General features: G+C 47.3%; 1 protein-coding gene across 1 annotated transcript in view; it reads right to left on the bottom strand.

The window, feature by feature from the left end:
- LOC119179093 (glucose dehydrogenase [FAD, quinone]-like) overlaps window positions 1-21,313 on the bottom strand; it is a 131,321-nt gene that overhangs the window by 59,819 nt on the left and 50,189 nt on the right. The window contains exons 7-8 of the mRNA XM_075870095.1: window positions 8,742-8,877; window positions 7,938-8,128 (exon numbers count right to left, since the gene is read on the bottom strand). Coding sequence (XP_075726210.1) covers window positions 7,938-8,128; window positions 8,742-8,877 — 327 coding nt within the window. The remainder of the gene's footprint in view (window positions 1-7,937; window positions 8,129-8,741; window positions 8,878-21,313) is intronic.

Genomic DNA, 21,313 nt, shown 5'->3' with positions numbered 1-21,313 from the left:
GCGATATCCTGCATGTGTATAAATATGGTCATCAGCACAATCATGCAGATCACTTGTCACGTGATCCGTTCAACTCGCCTCCTCTACTTCCCCCGAGGATGGAGATTTCACTTTCTTAGAAGCTGCGACAACGTAAAAGATAGCACAGCATCAGTGCCTACAAGGGTAGTCTGCCCCTGTTACACGACCTTTGGCCCACGGCTAGTCATTGTTCATCCAACAAAATGTCCTGTACAAAAGGAACTTAGAAAACAATACAGTGACATTCCTGCTTGTCCTCCCTTCACTTCAGCTACGGGAGTTTTTGGAGGCTTACAACGACGATCCAACCAGAATAAGCAAAACGTTAGTGGGCCTACGCACTAAATACTACTCGCCGAAGTCCCTCAGCTCTGTACACTACGTCACAGCTTGCTGTGACTGCCAAAAACAAAACCCCACTATTAAAACCAGAAGCTCTTCAACCGGTAGATTGACCACGGGATGCCCCACACACACAATTAGGAAGAGACTTACTGGGCCCATTTCCTACGCCGTCGTCGCAGAAATGGTGGATGATGGTTCCAACTGGCTATCTACTCAAATATTCCATGTCAGCGTCTCTTGTTAGAGGATCAGCTGTCGAAGTAGACCAATTTTTTTTTGTTTTCAACATCTTATTGTGGCATGGAGCTCAAAGAGTGTTGATCACGGACCGAGGAACATCATTTACGGCTGCCCTAGCGAAGTCTGTTATGGAATTTGCGCACACCAGTCATAGGAAAATGACGGCATAACATGCTCAAGCGTGTGGTTTTAGCGAGCGACCGAACAGAACACTGGCTGATATGTTGTCGATGTACTTGGATATAGCACACAGTAGTAGAGATAAATTATTACTTCTGGCAACATTCTTATTGTCACGAGCGGTTGCAATGCACGGCGCATACAGCGCGAATGAACATTCAGAAAAAAGGTGAAGAAGGAAGACGACGTTGGGTGTGCTGTCTCGAGACCCCTTGTGGAAGTAAACGCGAACCATCCAGGCTCGCCTGTTTTTCAACCTTTTCGTGTACTTCTTGCGTGTAACATTTGGTGGAGCTGTGCTGGGTACCTCCCACGACCTACGACGGAGCCGTCAGCACCAGAACTTCGTAGAAGCCGTCGCCTTGCCGGACTTTCGCCATCGCGCCCCGACATGTCTCTGGAGCAAAATGACCCCCTCAGCAATGCCTCGGCAAGACCACCGCTGTATCAGCATTACCGAGAGCCACGGCCGTTCTCAGCAAAGCCAGGGGAAGACTTCGATGAATGGCTGACCCATTACGAAAGGGTAAGCCAATGCAACAACTGGAACCCGGCCAGCCAGCTCAGGCATGTCGTTTTTTATTTGACGGACACGGCCCTGGTTTGGTATGAAAACCACGCCGACACGCTTACTACATGGAGCAGTCTTATTGAAGAAATGAAGAAGTGCTTTAGCGACTCGGACACTAAGAAGAAACGAGCGGAAACAGCTTTAGCTCAGAGAGCTCAGGTGATCGGCGAGACTTGCACGACATATATTGAAGAAGTTCTCAAGCTGTGTAAGACCATCGACTCTCGAATGCCCGAGGAAGATAAAGTGGGACACCTTTTAAAAGGTATTGCGGAAGACGTCTATAACTTCCTCATTGGAAAAGACAACCTGAACACCGTATCAGACGTGATTCGGCACTGCCGCACATTCGAGGCGCTGAAAACTCGCCGAATCACGCCGAAGTTTGGACGGCTAGCCAATGTCACGACTGTGGCCAGCGTTGACGCGAGTCCACAGACAGACCTCTCAGCTACCATTCGGCAGATTGTCCGTGAGGAGCTCCTGCGGCACGAAGAACAAACGCGTTATGCGGTGCCGCGTTGCGCCTCCGTCGCTTTCCGAGACGCCGTCTGCGCATCTCCTCCGGCTACTTGGCAGCATTCGGTGAATGCTGCGGATTGTAACAGCTACCGACACGACCCGCATTATGGCCAGACCGAACAACGCCATTACGACTCGATTGATCGGCGTTTTGATCAGCATCCACGCGACGTTCGCCCACGAAGACCCAGCACTGCCTACGACATCCAAGGGGAGGGGATGAGTTACTCTCAGCCTGTGGCCGCTGTGGAATATTTCAATCAGCGTCCGGAAGTTCGCCCTCTGCCCGTGTGTTACAACTGTGGCACGCCTGGCCACATAGCTAGGTATTGTAACCGACGTCGGGCATTCAGCAATGGACAGTCGGGATCGTTTATGCAACACGGTGGTCGTGCAATGGACACTAATAGGCCAGGAAACACCACTTTTGAAGGCTACTTCCGAGAAGAAAGAAGCCGTCACTTCCCTCTGGACAGCTATTCTGGAGAACAAGAAAGGTATCGAAACCGTTACCGCTCTCCTGCCTCCGAACGTACTCTGACACCACCACCAGCTTTCCGAGCGTCTCGATCTCCATCTCCCAGACGGCGTGTGACGTCATCATCTCCTCGACGCCGCTTCGAGTCACCACCGCCGGGAAACTAGCCAGCGCGGCCGATGGAGGTGAGGTCGCTGGAAAATCTTTGCTGCCGACTCGGATACCTCCACCTATCTTCATGCTGAAGAATAAGGTTAATGTACTTATTGATGGCGTTTCTACCATGGCTTTAGTCGACACGGGAGCAACTGTTTCTGTCATGAGTGTGGTGTTCAAAAATCTGCTGGGACGCAAGGTTATGTTTCATTGGGACCACAGCACAAGCTTTCGTGGAGTGAGTGGGGACTCATTATACCCGGTTGGTGTGTGTAACGTGGATGTCTCCTTGGGTGGTCAAACCTTTAACACTGAGTTTACCGTGCTTCCGCGTTCCACACACGATGTAATTCTCGGCATTGACTTTTTGAAATTGTGTGGCGCCAATGTTGACTGCCGAACAGGAGAACTCAGTATTTGCGGAAGTGTGTCCTCTGCGCTCTTAGAAGAATCATCCCAGCAAGAGAGTGTGTTTTGTGTTTCTGAAGACACTGTTGTGCCCGCTTTATCCGCGATGCGCGTTCCTGTTGTTTGTTCGTCTTCTGTTAGTACTTCGTTCGATGTTGCGGTGGAAGCGGTCCATAGAAACTGTCTTAAGAAAAATGTGTTGGTTCCGTATTGTATGGTTTCAGTTACCGATGGATGCGCAGGGCTATGGACGCTAAATTGCTCCACTGAAGCCGTAGTGCTGTCTCAAGGCCTAAAACTTGCTACGTTTCAGGGAGAGTCATTTATACCTATGGCAGTGCTTACAGAACTACCGGATACAGCACAAACCAGTGTCTCGTACACCGCAAACGAACACATGCTCGGAATGGTAGCTACATCGCTCAGTGACCATGAACGTCGTGTTTTGATGGCCCTGCTCTCGAAACACTCTTCAATATTCGACTTTGCACAGCACGACGGCCCCACATCGATTCCTGCATCCCGTACTCGCCATCGCATCAACACAGGATCCGCTGAACCGATTCGTCAAAAACCATATCGTGTGTCCTCTGCGGAGCGAAAGATCATCAGCGCTCAAGTCGAAGAAATGATGGGTAAAGGAGTAATTCGGGAATCGTCTAGCCCTTGGGCAGCTCCAGTGATACTGGTGAAGAAGAAAGACGGCACGTGGCGATTCTGTGTCGATTACCGTCGCCTAAATGCCGTTACTAGGAAAGACGTATACCCACTCCCACGAATTGACGACGCCATCGATTGCCTCTTTGCGGCTTCTTACTTCTCTTCTGTGGATTTACGATCAGGTTACTGGCAAATCCCTATGCACCCGGATGACAGAGAGAAGACCGCTTTTGTAACGCCCGATGGACTATTTGAATTCAACGTGATGCCTTTCGGGCTTTGTAACGCCCCCGCAACGTTTGAAAGGTTCATGGACACTATACTTCGCGGTTTGAAGTGGGAAGTTTGTATGTGCTACCTAGACGACGTTGTGATCTTCGGCCGAACATTTCGTGAGCATAACGAGCGCCTGGACTTGGTACTGAACTGCTTGAGGAAGGCCGGCCTTGTGCTTAATTCTAAAAAGTGCCATTTTGGTGAACGACAGACACTTGTGCTGGGACACCTGATCGACAAAGAAGGTATACGACCAGATCCACAAAAGACAACAGCTGTGGAGGCATTCGAGGCACCTCGCTCTGTGAAGCAGCTACGAAGTTTTTTAGGGTTATGCTCCTACTTTCGCCGTTTCATTCCCAAATTTGCTGACATAGCTCATCCGCTCACATGCCTTCTCCAAAAAGGTGTTCCTTTCGAGTGGAGCTCGGAATGCGACTCATCGTTTCGGCAGCTAAAGCTACTGTTGACGTCCCAGCCTATTCTTCGCCACTTCAATCCGTCATCACCGACAGAAGTTCATACCGATGCTAGTGGTGTTGGCATTGGCGCCGTACTAGTTCAGCGTGTCGGCGACAGCGAGCATGTGATATCGTACGCTAGCCGCTCATTGAGTCGCCCCGAGCGCAACTACACTGTCACCGAACAAGAGTGTCTGGCGGTCGTCTTCGCTGTGCAACGGTTTCGATCGTATCTCTACGGGCGCCCCTTTACTGTCGTCACGGATCATCACTCTCTATGCTGGCTTGTGAATCTTCGGGATCCCTCTGGTCGACTAGCACGCTGGGCGCTCCGTCTGCAGGAGTATGATTTCGTTGTTTCCTACAAGAGCGGCCGGCGACACGCTGATGCTGATTGTCTCTCTCGCCTGCCACTCCCAACGACTGAATGTGACGCGGACAACTTTGATGAATACATCGCTTTTGTGTCCACGGGATTTCCGGATATGGATACCTTCATATCAGAGCAGAGGAAAGACGACAGCTTACAGCCGCTATTCGCGGCCGCGCGGGAGTCCGCTGCAGACAATCGTTTTCGCTTACGTGACGGCGCCCTATATAAGACGAACTTCTCGGCTACCGGTGCGCGCTACCTTTTGGTTGTCCCCAAGAGCCTTCGCAGTCACGTATTATCTGCCATGCACGACGAACCAACTTCCGGACATCTTGGATGCACAAGAACACTCTACCGTGCTCAGGAACGCTTTTATTGGCCCCGGATGCGCAATGATACCGAACGGTACGTCGCCAGCTGCACCCAATGTCAGCGTTACAAGCGACCAACTGACGCGCCGTCTGGTCGCCTTCAGCCTGTTTCGCCTCCTAGCACCCCCTTTGAGCAAGTTGGTATAGATCTTCTGGGCCCTTTTCCGCGATCCACAGACGGCAATCGTTGGGTCATCGTTTGCGTAGACCACTTAACCCGTTATTGTGAGACGGCAGCACTGCCGTCGGCCACAGCAAAAGACGTTTCCATCTTCTTGCTGTTTCAAGTTATCCTCAGACACGGACCTCCTCGCATCGTAATCAGCGACCGTGGGCGGCAATTTACCGCGGATGTTGTCGAAGAGACCCTTCGTCTGTGCTCATCAAGCTTCCGCCATTCCACTCCATACCATCCACAGACTAATGGTCTAGTGGAACGCACGAACCGAACGCTTGCCAACATGCTGTCCATGTACATCGACTCCGCGCACAAAAACTGGGACACAATTTTGCCTTTCATCACCTATGCTTTCAACACCGCAAGACATGAGACCACTGGTTACTCACCTTTCTTTCTCCTTTATGCTCGTCCACCACGCTATAATCTTGACACTATGCTTCCCTACTCTGCTCATCACAGTGAGCCGATCAACGAGATTCTCTGTAGAGCAGAAGAAGCGCGACGCCTCGCTCGGCTACGCACCGTCACCTCGCAAGACCGATCAAAGATCCGCTATGACGACCGTCACCGACATGTTCACTTCAATCCTGGAGATCAGGTGTGGCTCTGGACGCCTTTACGGAAACGTGGCCTGTACCAGAAATTTCTCGCTCACTATGTCGGGCCCTACATTATCCTCGAACGCCTCAGTGAGGTCAACTACCGCATAGCACGGCTCACAAGCACTGGACGCCGCTCGGCTAAAACAGAAGTGGCGCACGTCGCTCGCATGAAGCTATGCAATGCACGAACCACTGAGTGACTCGCCCGGCGGGCTTCGTCTGCCAACGGGGAAATGTCACGAGCGGTTGCAATGCACGGCGCATACAGCGCGAATGAACATTCAGAAAAAAGGTGAAGAAGGAAGACGACGTTGGGTGTGCTGTCTCGAGACCCCTTGTGGAAGTAAACGCGAACCATCCAGGCTCGCCTGTTTTTCAACCTTTTCGTGTACTTCTTGCGTGTAACATTATATAACACCGCGATTCAAGAGACAACACAGACCACGCTATTCAAACTTTTTTTGCCGGAGAATAACCACACCTTTAGACGCAACGCTACCTGTTGGTGCGACGTCCGAAAATGAGTAAGGTATCAAGAACTATATTAATAAGGAGGACAAGCAAGGCAGCTGGCCTGATACCGTATCCTCGAACCGCAGAAAACCAACTCGCACTCATACAATCTGTGACCAAGGAAGGTTAAGTATGCAGTGAAAGACAGAGCATGGGCGTGTATTCTTGTGCAAACACGTACCCTAACGAAAAAGCTGTTTCTTCGCTATTTCGTTCCGCACAGAGTGCTGCCCCGCTTCGCGTTAATGAACTACTGAGTCATTCCAGAGGATCATGATATTTAATCACGATGGCGGCATCGCAGGGAAACTGTGCATGTCGTCAGCATTATTACAGGCATTGATTCATTGAGAACACAACGCTGTTCGAAGGTAACTGCATCCACGAAGAGGTGTTAGAAATGACCCCCATGAAACCAGCTTGTCACGAGAATCGAGCCGTTGTACTCTGGAGAGGGGTTAAATTACACAATGCGACTTCACGTTATGTGCGCTTGCTGATTGTTATGCCCTCCGAGTCGTTTGCGGCACACGTGCCTGCTGGATTCAGCTGCGCGATCCGTGCTGAACACAAAGGAATGTGGGTATTTGTAGAGAAAGAAAAAGTTCTCGGCATTGTTAGGCGATTCAGTTCTAGCTGTTTTCTCATTCTCGGGCAAAAGTTCGCCATATACTTACGTCGTCTTTTTAAAAGTATTCTTTGAACTTTGCGTTACGTTATATTAATTTGCAATATGTCTGGCTTTATTATCCGTAACCGTGGCATGATTATGAGAGATTCTGCAGTAGAAGGCTCCGGCAACCTTGATCACCTTGTGTTATTTAGCGTGCACTGATATCACGCAGTACACGGGCCTCTACCATTTAGCTTCCTAGAAGATGAGACCACGGCGACCTCCCAGTCAGCAGCCGAGTACCCTAGCCGCTGATTCACAGTGGCGGACATGCCACTAAAACGAAGTACATAGAAATTCTGGCATTTCAACCACATCGAAATATTCAATTTACTTGTACCGCGAATCAGAAAAGGAAGAACTATGCTAGAATAGAATCGTGCGTCTTAAGACAACCCGACAAAGATCTCCGACACACTAAAAATTTTGCAGATGTAGAAAAATTGCTATGTTCTGAGAACGGAGCAATAGCTGTACTAAACTGGTTTCCAAAGCTTAAATGAATAAGTGTAAATTGCGCTAAAACAATAAAATGAATGATGACATGTAATGGGTACATCAGGCATACCACTGGAAGCAATAGAAGCGAGAGCGACTTTGCATGCGTACCACAAATCACTAGACAAATATGAGACATTCATTCGTCTGATAAAAATTATGCTGTTAAAAACAACACCCTCAAATATAAAGCCTTACAATTTTTTATGGACTGAGACAGCCCACACAATGTTGCCATTTTAACACTACAGCTGCAATGTTACCCCAGTTGAAATACCTCAATTTAATAAAAAAACTTCACAAATATTCGTCAATAAAGTTTCCCTTGTGTAATGCGCAACGCTCTTTCAGTGTCGCATAAAAGGCTAAAGATTTGTTGCGATTATTTTAACGTAGAATAATGCTTACCTCTTTTCGGAGACCTGTTCTTGCTAGGTAGTATTCGAATAAATTATCTGAAGAAGAGAAGGACTGCAAGGCGATTTCCACGTCCGGAAACTCCAGCGACTCGTTCACAAACGATGTGCTAACAAATGCGAGAGCTTCAATGGATCCAGGAATTGTCAGTTCACCTGGGTAAATTGCTGGAATTTCTTTTCCTGTGAAATATTTATACGCACACATGTATGAAGAAGGCTTACAAGTTCTGTTATCTACAGCTACTTCGGAAAATCTACAATGTATACACAGAAGACAACCTATGAGGTTATTTTTCTGCAGAGATAACTTAGGTTTAAAGGTGCATACACTTCTTCATTAAGCGAAATAAGTAATCAAACAAGCGTCTAAGGCACATGTAATGAGATGACGTGTTCCTGGCGAAAACGAGGCTCCAAAACAAACAATAATCCACTTCATTGTCACGTTTGTCACTTTCTTAGGGTGTTTTATTCCACAGAAGAGCGAGGCCATCACCCAATCAACTCCATTTTACGAAATCTTCCACGGTCAGTTTGCATGCATCGGTAGGTACTGAGACATGTCTCCGAGAGCACCCACTGAGATATTAGTAATTGCCAGCGGTTGTTTAATGAATTGTCGAGCCTTATTTCCATCTCAATGGTAAGCTGTAGACGAGCACGTTTGTGGAACCTATTACGAGACCTGGTGGGTGGCGAAATTCCTGAATTTGCTGGTATGAACAATGTGCAGAGCAACCACTGCCAAAATACTTTTCACTTCTCTGCTTCGAGCAAAATTAAGTATCTTCACCTAAGTTCCAGAGCCTGTGCCATATATAACCCCAAAAGCTGATACTCCAGGGAAGACGTAGCGTGCCACTAATGCCAGGGACGTGCATGTGATCCTGAAGGTTTTCGCCAACCGGGAGATAAGCAATGGCAGGAATCTGTACGAGAGATTTGTAGGACACTTGAGCTAACGCGCGTTTCGTTTTTGCAGGTGAAATAAAAGCAGCACCATTTCATTTCGCAGCAGCCAGCTTTATAAGAATTACTAGTAAAACACTTTCGAGGTACAAAAAAAGGGACTCCAGTGCATTTGAGCAGTTATAGAGTTAGAAGTTTTAAGTTTATTTGAGTAATTAGTACAAGAGATCATACAGAGTAATATGTACAGAAAGTGGTCTGAAAACAGAGGGCTGCACGGGGACATTCTGTTTAAAATTACAAAACAGGAATTACTTAAGCTGTAGCAGTGATGAAACAAAAAAAAAATGTTTATTAGTAAATCCAACAATAGCTCTGGTACGGGTAAAATGAAAAAGATGGCATAAATATAATTTGTGAAAAAACCTATATATCTCGTTGTTGATAAAATAGGTACACAATCGTTACTTGTATAAATCAGTCGGACAACCATCATATGTGATAACGAATCACACAATGACAATGCTGAAAAATAGGCTGTGCGGGGACAAAACTTATCATGGATAGTAGGTATCATTGAAGCAAATCCAGTTTGGTTGAAGCTACAAAAAGCATCAGGGCAGAGCACTCTGAATGGTAGAAGGTGCTTCAGTGGTGTAAATAACAAGATAAAATTATATTTAAATAAACTAACAGTAGGATTTGTGTAAAAGCTGTTGAGCGATTATGACGCACTAGTACGACATGAATTCAAAGTTATCAATGCAATTGCTTGGTTTCGAATGTGCTTAATTGGAGATGAGTGGGTTAGGTATGGGTTTAGGCTTGTCGTCATTCAGGAATTATTATGACAGCAAAAGCATAATATACCTTGAATAAAGTCAAAGAACCAAATGTTTTCGTGCTCGATTCACATTTCAATACCAAATGCTATTTTCTTGCGCAAGTGCATCACGTGGTTTTATGCTTGTCTTTTGCTTCCTTCAAAAAACCCAAGCATTTAAAAAAACAGCTACAATGCCCAAAGAGAAAGAAAGTAAGAAAATATTTTAATTGACCAGGCTCTGTATTCTAGCCGTAAGGTGGGGGCCTTCACAGTCCAGCTATCCATTGCTCGCTGCCGCCGCCAAAGCCCTGTTCACCAATCGTAGCTGGTGGTAAGGATATTTCGTCAAGAATAAAACCACCCTTCGGGTTTTTAGGTTTCGCTACTTAGCACCTATTGAGCTATTTTTAAGATAGTGGTGACAGACAATAACTTTGGATACTTGGCTACTTTTTTGTTAATTTGCTATTCCATCGATATTCATATTAATATCCATATGCTTAGGAGTATCCATGGCGTGTCACGCCGACGGACGCTGATGATTGGACCCTAAGGAGCTTTGCACCTGAAACCATGGTAATAAGTCTAAAAAATCTAGTTGCTTCTTTTTTGCGATGTTATGGGCCAATTGGAGTCCCAGGCCACATTCATGAAACACATTTAGCATATTCACCCCATTGAACCGATCCTCAGCGCCACAAATTTTAACCTTTTCAGCCAAGATTTTTTTTTCATTGCGGTCGGATACTTTTTTGTGCGTGTTTTTCTCGTAGTTGGCCTCTCAGAAGAACACAAACAAAAAATTGAGCCAGGGTTGCAAAGATATTTAGAAAATTACGTAGCATAGAACTAGATCGTGAGGGCTCGGCGATTGAAAACTGAGATAATGGCTTTTTTTTATTCGGGCCAATTGGTAAAGTACACAAAATGGGAACCAACGCTTCACTTGTCAGCCTAATACTCATGAAACAGCTTCGATATGAACTCCTAAAAATGGCACTCACCCGTCTCAGCTTACGCGCCTCGGCTTCAGCCAAGACTTGGGTGGCGGTTTTTTTGGCTCGTAGAGCCACAAACCTTCCCCAATTTCAATGTAAACTCAGTGGGGATCATTGAAGAAATATTCCCCCAAGAATAAGCAGTGTTTCTTACATTTCCGAGATGCTAGGGGAATTGTGCGATGATGTCAAGGAACACGGCTAGGGCCGCAAGGGGTAATATAAAGAGTATCACAAAATTAAAAAAAAATCTTTTATTGAAACCTTTAACAGCACGTTCATTTTTTGGTGCACTCTTGCTAGAAAAATATCGCTGAATATAGGGGCTACATTAAAATCGATAGATGTGCTGCATTTTTGCATATACAATACTTGATTTCACCCGAGATGATTGATATGTGGGGTTTGACGTTCCAAAACCACCATATGATTATGAGAGACGCCATAGTGGAGAGCTCCGGAAATTTCGAACACCTGGGGTTGTTTATCGTGCACCCAAATCTGAGAATACGGGCCTACGACATTTCCGCCTCCATCGGAACTGCAGCCGCCACAGCCGGGATTTGATCTCGTGACCTGCGGGTCAGAATCAGAGTACCTTAGCACTAGACTACCGCGGCAGGGTATTTCACCCGAGATAGGTATAACTCAAATAAATCAGCAGTGTTTCGGTCAAGCTTTCCACTTTATAGACGTGTTGATCATTTTTCACATTCTGGGCTGAGACAAGGAAACGAAAAAGAAGAGCGCGAGCGAGGGACGCGGGGACGCTCAAGTGACAGCATACAATTCGATGATATATTTCCTCATAACGCGAAACAATTGGCATATAGGTATTTAAATGACCAGTTAGCAGATTATCTAGCCCACCTAGAGATAAGCAATATCATAGCGACTGATGCATCTGTGTCAAAAGAAAAGGCTGGGGTTGGCATCTTCTCTCCTTCTTTGGACTGGTCTTTTTCAATTCGACTCCCAGATTATACCCCGGTATTTATAGCAGAATTATTGGCCATTGTTCTTGCCCTACGCAAATTACCCTCAAGCGAATCATTAGCAGTTATCATTACAGATTCGTTATCAGTTTGTAATGCACTTTCTACGGCAGTAAATTCAGAGCTGATGAATACGTTTCGGCATTTAGTACCGAATAACGTAAAAAAACTGCATTTGCTATGGGTACCAGGCCACCGCGGATTATATTTGAACGAAATGGCGGACTCTTTAGCAGCAGTATCCCTGGGTGGGCCCACCATCCCAGTTTTGCCAGATACGGCTTACGTAACCGCGCTAAGGTTCCGAAATGCTTGCCTGCAATGGGGAAAAGGTAATTTGGGTAAATTTAAAGATTTCGAGCATTTGAGCTATTGCTGGAATAAACAGTGGTGTGTATCTCGCCAGTTAGAGGTCACTTATACCAGATTGCGCTGTGCAGTTCCACAACTAAATTATTACCTTAATAAAGCTCAGCTCAAGGCGTCACCGCTATGCATTTGGTGCAACGAAATTGAAACAATTGAACATTTCTTTTTATTCTGTCAACGTTATTCTTATCGGAGAAAGATTTTTAGTAGCCCCATTACAAAAGCTAGGAATACAAGTAAATATACCAGTAATTTTATCACTTGGCGGAACTTCATTTGGTTACTGCCACAGGGATGTATGCTCCGCTGTGTTTGATTACATCAACGCAACTAAAAGATTACCATGCTAGTGAACCACTACCCTTTCAGATCTTTAGTTTATAATTCGTAGTTATGTCTTTCAAAAACAAAAGATGGTTTGACCGCTTGCTCAGCACACATTTTTGTTTTTTGGTAGTATTATTTTAAGCTACTTTTACAGATTGGCTTCATTTTCAGTGTAGTTTCATTTAAGTATCCTGCCGCCCGGTTCTTGGCCCATCCCCCTTTGTGGGTAAGCGCCATCCATCAAAGGTCATCAGCATCAGCATCAGTGACAGCAGAGCGCTTCCGAACGCAGTTAAATAAACAAGTTTTTTTGCCTTATACCTTAAAGACGGAGTTGAGTCTGATCGCAATGTCTGGAATGCCATTGTCTAAACATTGGTGCCGAAGAACCGGTATTGAAAACCAGGACCCTACGGACGGCTACCAGTCAACTGCAGCGGCATGGAGCGACTGAAGTCGAAGCGGACGTCACGGAGAGCACAGAACACGAGGATTATAAATCAGGCAAGTGAGCTCCTCGCTAACGACTCTGCCTCCTGTGACCAGCTCAACTCCATATATGAGAGGCTGAAGGCTAATAACCAAGAGCTTAAAAACCTGAACAACGAGATTGAGCCGCATAACCTGACGAGAAGTTCGAGGTCGAGTATAACGCTGTCTTACAATACGAGGACGTCGCTACGCCCATTCTCACCGAGATTCTTAGCAAGAAAGATCGCATGCTAAGGACATCGACCGGAACTCAAGAAACAGTTGCCCAGACAGTCGTAGCACCATCAGACTGAACTGGAGTTAAATTGCCTAATCTGACAATAGCTCCTTTTTTTGAAGACCTATGCAAGTGGGCCGAATTTTGGGAACAATTTTACCAAAATGGTCATAGTAACAATCGCATCACTGCCACAGAGAAGTTTCATTACCTGCGACTGTATCTTAAAGGAGACGCTGCATCAGTATTTGCGGGCCTTCCGACGACAGAAAGTTGCTACAGTGACGCCATCAAAATGATACAGAAGCGATTTGGGGACAAGACGCGCCTGGAGCAAGAATATTTTGCCAAGCTACGGATGTCAAGCCCTGTCCGTTCATCGACTGACACCAAAGCGCTACGCAGCTTGTACGACCAAGTTCTCGTGAATATCCGAGGCTTAGAAACTTTGGGTGTGCACAAGTCGTCATTCTCGTCAATGCTCTGCGACATCCTACTGCGTGCTCTTCCACGGGATATAGTCGTGCAGTATCATCGATCATGCGCCGTCCAGTGGGCATATGACTCGAGAGCTGAAGCTACACCCGTGGGACTGGACCGTGTGCTCAACTTCCTGTGTATCAAGTTGGAAAGCCTGGAGAAGAGTGATTTTAAGGATGCCAAAGGACGAGAACATGGAACACTCCCCGTGGCCAGTCAGTCGACGTACTCTCGGCGTGGAAAACCGACGTCATCTGTGCTTCACAGCAACTCGGTACGAGAAAAAAAAGACAACTGCGTATTCTGCTCGTCCATTCATCACGGATCGGAAGCCTGCACAGCTGACTTGTCACTGACGCAGAAGAAGGAACTGCTTTCCAACGACAAAAGGTGTTTCCGCTGCACCACCAAAGGACATCGGGCACGGGACTGCAAAAAGAGGATTTCCTGCTCCAGATGCCAAGCTCGACACGCTAAAAGCTTGTGCGGTCCTGATAGGTGTTCGCGAAAGTCAGACTATGCTAACAAAAACTACGAAAAAACTACGACAGTCGGTGCATCACTTGGAAGAAGACTCGTCAAGGAAGACTCTACCACTTCCGTTTTTCTTCAGACTTTCAGAGCATGGGCCATGAATGATGACACCTGCCGCTATATACGAGGCGTTTTTGATGATGGCAGTCAGAGGACTTTCGTAACTGAAGATCTGTCCAAGCACCTCAAGCTGAAAAGCGTGGGAGCAACTCGAATAGCCTTCAATACTTTCGCAAATACATCGGACCAAGAGGCTAAGAGGCGTCGCATAGTAGAACTACGACTGCAAAGCCAGTTTTCCGACGCAGAAATAGTCTTAACTGCAATAGAGATCCCAAACATCTGCCAAGACATCGCAAAGACTGCAATAGACGTAGCCTTCGTTGCGTCTTTCAAGAAGCTGGGAAACGATTTTGCCGATGAGCTCCAACATCCATCTATCATAACTAAGAGTGGCATCAGCGTACTTATCGGGTCCGATCAGATGTGGAGAGTGTTGACCCGCGAAGTTTCACGGTGCCAAGGCAAGGAATCATTGATCGCACTGAACTCGAAGCTTGGATGGACCTTCCAGGGAAGCACATCGCACTTGGTGTCCCACCCAACTACTTCACAAATGATGGTGTGCGTGCTAAAAGCCCAAGCTACCGATTCCGACGAGATATTGCGCTCCTTTTGGGAACTTGAAAACATAGAAATTAGGGACGCGATAAACAAGCCACCTGAAATGAGCGACACCATGAGGCATTTTGAGCAAACGATTAGCTTTAAAAACGGAAGATATGAGGTGACCCTCCCTTGGAAGGATAATTTCGAGCTTGCAAGCAACAGGCAAGTAGCCTTTACTCGACTGGCCAAGCTTGTCAACCGTCTCAACTCCAGAAAAGGACTGCTCGAAACGTATGACCGTACCATAAGGGAGTACTTGAGGGCAGGACATGCCGAAGTAGTCAGTGACGTACCTGCAGAGGTGACGAAATTATATTACATGCCGCACAAGGAAGTCATGCGTGAACAAGCACTGACGACGAAAATGAGAGTGGTGTTTGACGCTTCGTCACATGCCAAAGGATGCAAGCCCCTTAATGACTGCCTTCAAAAGGGTGACAACTTATACCAAGACTTTGTGCAAATTCTGCTACGCTTCAGAACGCACCCGTTGGCAGTTATCGCGGACATAGAAAAGGCATTCCTTCAAATTGCGATTCGGGAGGACGACAGAGACGCTTTCCGCTTTCTCTGGTTTGCAGAAGGAGATTTATCCAAGGGCAAGCTGCAAGAGTGGTGGATGACACGAGTGCCTTTTGGAGCTACATGTAGCTCTATTTTGCTCACAGCTACTATTCTCTACCACGTGAAAAGAGCAGCGGCTGTCATGGCACAAACAGCACAAACTCTTGCCGAGTCGTTTTACGTGAATGACTTAGTCACTGGTGCCGACACAGAAGAGGAAGCCGCTAAACTGTGCCGAGAAGCGCGCACACTAATGAAATCGGCCGGCATGACATTGCGAAAATGAACAACAAATTCAGCAAATTGGATGCGCACGCTTGAAAATCAAGTGGAATCTACTAGTAATGAGATGGTCGTTCTTCACGAAACGTCAGTCAAGGTCCTGGGTTTGGTTTGGAATCCTGCAAAGGATGAATTCAACTTTTCGGTTGAAAATCTACTCCGGTTTTTGACAGCACAGACGGGTACAAAACGATTTGTCTTGCAGTCAGCATCAAGAATATTTGACCCGTTGGGATTTGTAGAACCATATACTATTGCCATACGAATATTGTTTCAGAAACTGTGGATACTAGGAATTGGCTGGGATGAAGTCCTACCCAATGACCTGCAAAAAGAATGGAATGATTGGGTCATCCAGCTGCCGCAACTGCAAGACGTCGTCATTCCTCGCTATCTGGGCGGTGGAGCAAGGAAGACCAATGTGCTTCAAGTACGTGTTTTCTGCGATGCCAGTCCAGCGGCATACGGAACAGCGATATACGTCGTATCAAGTCCTGAGGAGCCGATACTGTTGATTGCGAAGTCCCGTGTAGCACCCATTAAGGAGACAACGCTGCCACGATTGGAGCTGCTGGCTGCCTTAATCGGCTCAAGAATGTTGGCATACGTGAAAAGGGCTTTGAGGAATGTTCATGTTGACTACACGATGTGGACAGATTCCGCCATTGTGTTGTCATGGATAAAAGGTGACGTAAAAAAGTGGAAACAGTTCATAGCCAACAGAGTCAATGAAATTAGGTGCACTACAGATCCATCAAAGTGGAGATATTGTCCTGGAACGGACAACCCGGCTGACCTAATCACACGTGGCGCGACCCTTGAAAGACTGCTGTGCAGCTGAAAATGGTGGCACGGTCCCGAGTGGCTAACTAAACCGATGTCTGAATGGCCCCTACAGTTCAGTGAAATAGACATAGTGGAAGCCACCCAAGGTGAAGTTACAACAGTCCACATCGCTATAATGACACGCTTCTCAGTTCCTATAATTGATATTCAACGGTACAGCAGGCTTCAGCACCTACTCAGAGTCACTGCGTGGATTTTCAGATTTACTGACCGATGCAGAAAAAGAAGTAATCATACAGGACATCTCCTGGCAAGAGAAATCCTGAACGCTGAACAGTATTGGATAAGATGTATACAAGAGCAAGGCTTTCTTGAAGAACTCACCGCTTTGACCTACGGCGAACCAGTTGAGTCTACATCTCGAATCACTGAACTACGCCCTTACATAGACAAAGACAGAATTCTTCGGGTTGGAGGCCGTTTATCCCTCATGCATTCCACACAAGATGTCAAGCACCCAATCATAATGCCGTCAAGCCACCACTTTTCGACACTTTTGGTAAACAGAGGCTATCTTCAAGTCTTACACGGAGGAGTTAGAGATACACTTACGCAGCTTCGGGAACGCTACTGGATTTGTCGAGCTCGCTCTTTGGTAAAAAGAGTGCTGCATGGCTGCAATATATGCAAGCGTTTCAGTGCGGGCCCAGGAACTGCTGAGACTGCTCTGTTAACAAGTCATCGAGTGACACCAACGAACCCGTTCGAAGTTGTAGGAGTCGACTTCGCGGGCCCTCTGTATAAACGCACGGAGAAAGGGGACATGAAGTGCTACGTTGCACTTTTTACGTGCGTCGTATCTAGAGCCGTGCATCTCGAGCTTGTCTCGGAAATGACATCCGAGGCTTTCCTGCTGTGCCTACGACGATTTGCAGCTCGGAGAGGATTACCTAGGGTGATCTATTCTGACAACGCTCGAAGCTTTCACAAGACATCGGCAGACTTAAAGCGGCTAAACTAAATGTTCTCTGAAGAGGACGTCGCTGGTCACCTCAGCTCCAACGGCATTTCGTGGAAGTTTATAGCACCAAATGCTCCTTGGTGGGGTGGATGGTGGGAGCGCCTTGTACAATCAGTGAAGCTTCCGCTGCGAAAAATTATCGGCAAAGCTCGTCTGAACTACGAAGAAATATCGACAGTGCTGGCAGAGGTCGAAGCAGTCGTAAACTCTAGGCCTCTGATTTTCATCGAGACAGATGCAGGAGAACCTTGCACTTTGACGCCAGCCGAACTTCTCCTTGGACGAATATTGACTTCCATACCGTATGCGACCGCTGACGATGTCAACAGTAATTCCGAACGATCAGACGCCATACGCAGACACAACTACAGGAAGCTGCTGGTTGAAAGTTTTTGGAAGCATTGGCAAAAAGAATACCTGTTGCAATTACGATCTGCACACTTTGCCGACACGAAATCAAATACAGCATTGAAGCAAGGGGACATCGTTCTCGTGCATGCGGACAACACCACGCCAGCTATGGAAGCTCGCAAGGGTCACGGAAGTGTACCGCAGTGCAGACGGTCTCATTCGTTTTTGCAAGATCAAGTTGCAAGGCGGTCACCTTGCGATCAGGCCGGTACAAAGACTGTACCCACTTGAACTATGTGTTTAACTTTGCGCGGCCGGGAATGTTGATTATTTTTCACGTTCTGGGCTGAGACAAGGAAACGAAAAAGAAGAAGAGCCCGAGCGAGGGACGCGGGGACGCTCAAGTGACAGCAGAGCGCTTCCGAACGCCCTTAAACAAGTTTTTTTGCCTTATACCTTAAAGACGGAGTTGAGTCTCATCGCAGTGTCTGAAACGCCATTGTCTAAACAGACGTATTTATTTCTAAACTTTACTTCACAATTGTTTTCACAAATGCACTCTTTTACACTTCATAACTAACTACTCTGGTGGTGTTATGAAGTAAAATAAAACCTATACGTACATACCTATACCTATACCGTAAAACCTATACCGTAAACCTATAAGGAGAGCAGAAAGGTGGGTCTTAAAATCAATCTGCAGAAAACGAAAGTTATGTACAACAACCTCGGAAAGGAGCAGCACTTCGAGATAGGTAATAGTGCACTTGAAGTTGTGAATGACTATGTCTACTTAGGGCAGGTAATAACCGCAGAGCCTAACCACGAGAATGAAGTAACTAGAAGAATAAGAATGGGGTGGAGCACATTCGGCAAGCACTTTCAAATTATGACAGGTAGATTGCCACTATCCCTCAAGAGGAAGGTATATAACAGCTGTATCTTGCCGGTACTTAGTTACGGAGCAGAAACCTGGAGACTTACAAAGAGGGTTCAGCTTAAATTGAGGACGACGCAGCGAGCAATGGAAAGAAAATTGGTAGGTGTAACTTTAAGAGACAAGAAGAGAGCAGAGTGGATTAGGGGACAAACGGGGGTTAAGGATATCGTAGTTGAAATAAAGAAGAGGAAATGGACATGGGCCGGGCATGTAGCGCGTAGACAGGATAACCGCTGGTCATTAAGGGTAACTAACTGGATTTCCAGAGAAGGGAAGCGGGTTAGGGGGAGACAGATGGTTAGGTGGGCAGACGAGATTAAGAAGTGTGCAGGTATAAATTGGCAGCAGCAAGCACAGGACCAGGTTAACTGGCGGAGCATGGGAGAGGCCTTTGTCCTGCAGTGGACGTAGTCAGGCTGATGATCATGATAATGACGTAAATAATCAAGACTGCACATTCCTTTCGGTTTTCTTCTCTCAATTATTGTACAACAGCTTCAGAATTACCAATTACCAGTGGGTTCACGATTTTTAATTGGGAATGCTGTTCCTGGATAAAACACGCTACTCGCTTCTGCCAAGCGTTATCTTGAGTGACAGAGGCTCCGAACGCTTGCCAGGCCTATGCGTTTTACAAAAAAAAAACTTCAGTGTAAAGGGCCCTCCCTTTTTTGATGAAATTGCAAGACATTTCCAAGTTAAGGGAAGAAAATAACTCGACGGTGTAGTATCGTAAGGGCGAAGAATAAGACGATGCATGGCCAGAACAAGAAGGAACAATGTTTTTTCACGAGGCTGCTGTCTTGGTTTTAATACCCTGGCCCGAGGCCTGAGCATGCGCCGTGGCGAGGGGTGGAGGCACGTGTTATCGGTATGTTCTTCGGCGCGTGCACCTGATAATCTACGATATATCACTTCCTCCCCTCTGAGCTAAAACCTATCTGGCGGCTTGCGGGCACGGGTGGAGCGTCGGAGTGAGAGTGGTTCTGCCGTGGACCTTGGACTTGCTGGCTCGATGCCACCGCCAGACGCTTCCTCACCAGACTCGGACAGACCGGCCTGAAGGGCTTCGCTGCTAGTTGACTGGATGCCGCTGGATGAGAGTGGCAATTGCTCCGTGGCCATTGGCGTTTCGCACGGTTCTTTCTTAACCGGTGTCGACGAGTCGCGTGGTCGTACTTGATCGACGTGTCTACGTTGCACCCCCCTTGGCGTGTTGACGGTTAACAATCGCTTGCCTTCGACTGTTGTCACGGTTCTGGGTAGCCACCTTTGACCTAGCTGACTGTACTGTCGACTCCACACCTCCCTTCCTGGTGCAAACTCTTTCTTTCCAGAGTTCGGAACTCCGTTGACGGTAGCCTCCCTCTTCGCCCCGTCTTCCTCTGCCAGGTAGGTGCTCAGGCGGGTCCGTGGTTGGAATCCAAAAAGCCTTTCCGCGGGCGACTGCTCCTCTCGGGTCGGTGTTGTCCTGTAACGCAACAAAAATTTGGCAAGCCGACTTTGCAGCGTTCGCACCCGATTTTTCTTCAGGCCCTCCTTGATGGTGCGTACTGCCCGTTCCGCCAAACCGTTGGATTGCGGGTAGTATGGGGCCGTCGTTACGTGGCGCACCCCATTTTCCCGGAAGAACCACGCTGTCTCTGCACTGGTGAATTGCGGACCATTATCCGACATGACAGTCCGTGGTATGCCAAATCGCGCGAAAATGCACCTAAGTGTGTCTACCGTAGTCGCTGCTGTCGCCGTCTTCAAGGGCACTGCTTCGATCCACTTAGTCTCGGCGTCGACGAGGACGAAGATCATATGCCCTTCCACGGGACCAGCAAAATCCACGTGTAGGCGGTACCACCGTCTGTTGTTCTTTGGCCAGTTTGCCGGGACCTGCGCTGGGGGCATGGGCAAACACTGCACGCATTGGGGACACCGTTTTGCGAGCATTTCAATTTCACCGTCTAGCCCTGGGTACCAGAAAATTGACGCGCGAAGTTCTTCATTGCCGTCATGCCTGGGTGCGTATCGTGCAACTCTTTCAAAACAAATTGCCGGGCAGCTTTAGGCAGAACCACACGGTGGCCCCAGTAGAGTATCCCGTTACTCACGGCCAATTCATGCCTCCGTGCAAAATACGGTTGGTACTGCTGTTCCTCTGAACCGAGACGCCTTGGCCAGCCTTGCAAGATCCAAGTCTTCACTTGCTGAAGTACGTCATCTTTGCTGGTGTGGTCTGAAATACTCTGCGCAGACAAAACAAAATCATCCATAGCCTGCGCATGCAGGACATATTCGGCTAGTTCATTTTCCCAGCCATTATCGCGAACCGGTAATGGCAACCGGCTTAGAGCGTCGGCATTTGCATTTAGCTCTCCTTTTCTGTATTCCAAGTCGTATTGATAAGCTGCTAAGATCAGCGCCCAACGTTGAATGCGGGCCGCTGCCATTTGCGGAATGGGTTTATCTGGACCTAGCAAACCAGTCAGAGGCTTGTGATCGGTCACCAGAGTGAACTTGTTGCCAAACAAATAATCTCGCAATTTTACAACGCCGAAGACCAGCGCTAGTGCCTCCTTTTCCAATTGTGAATAATTACGTTCCGCCGACGTTA

The sequence above is a fragment of the Rhipicephalus microplus genome, chromosome 7, assembly GCF_043290135.1.
Source record: "Rhipicephalus microplus isolate Deutch F79 chromosome 7, USDA_Rmic, whole genome shotgun sequence".
Lineage (NCBI taxonomy): Eukaryota > Metazoa > Arthropoda > Arachnida > Ixodida > Ixodidae > Rhipicephalus > Rhipicephalus microplus.
This window is presented reverse-complemented; position numbering and strand designations above follow the sequence as displayed.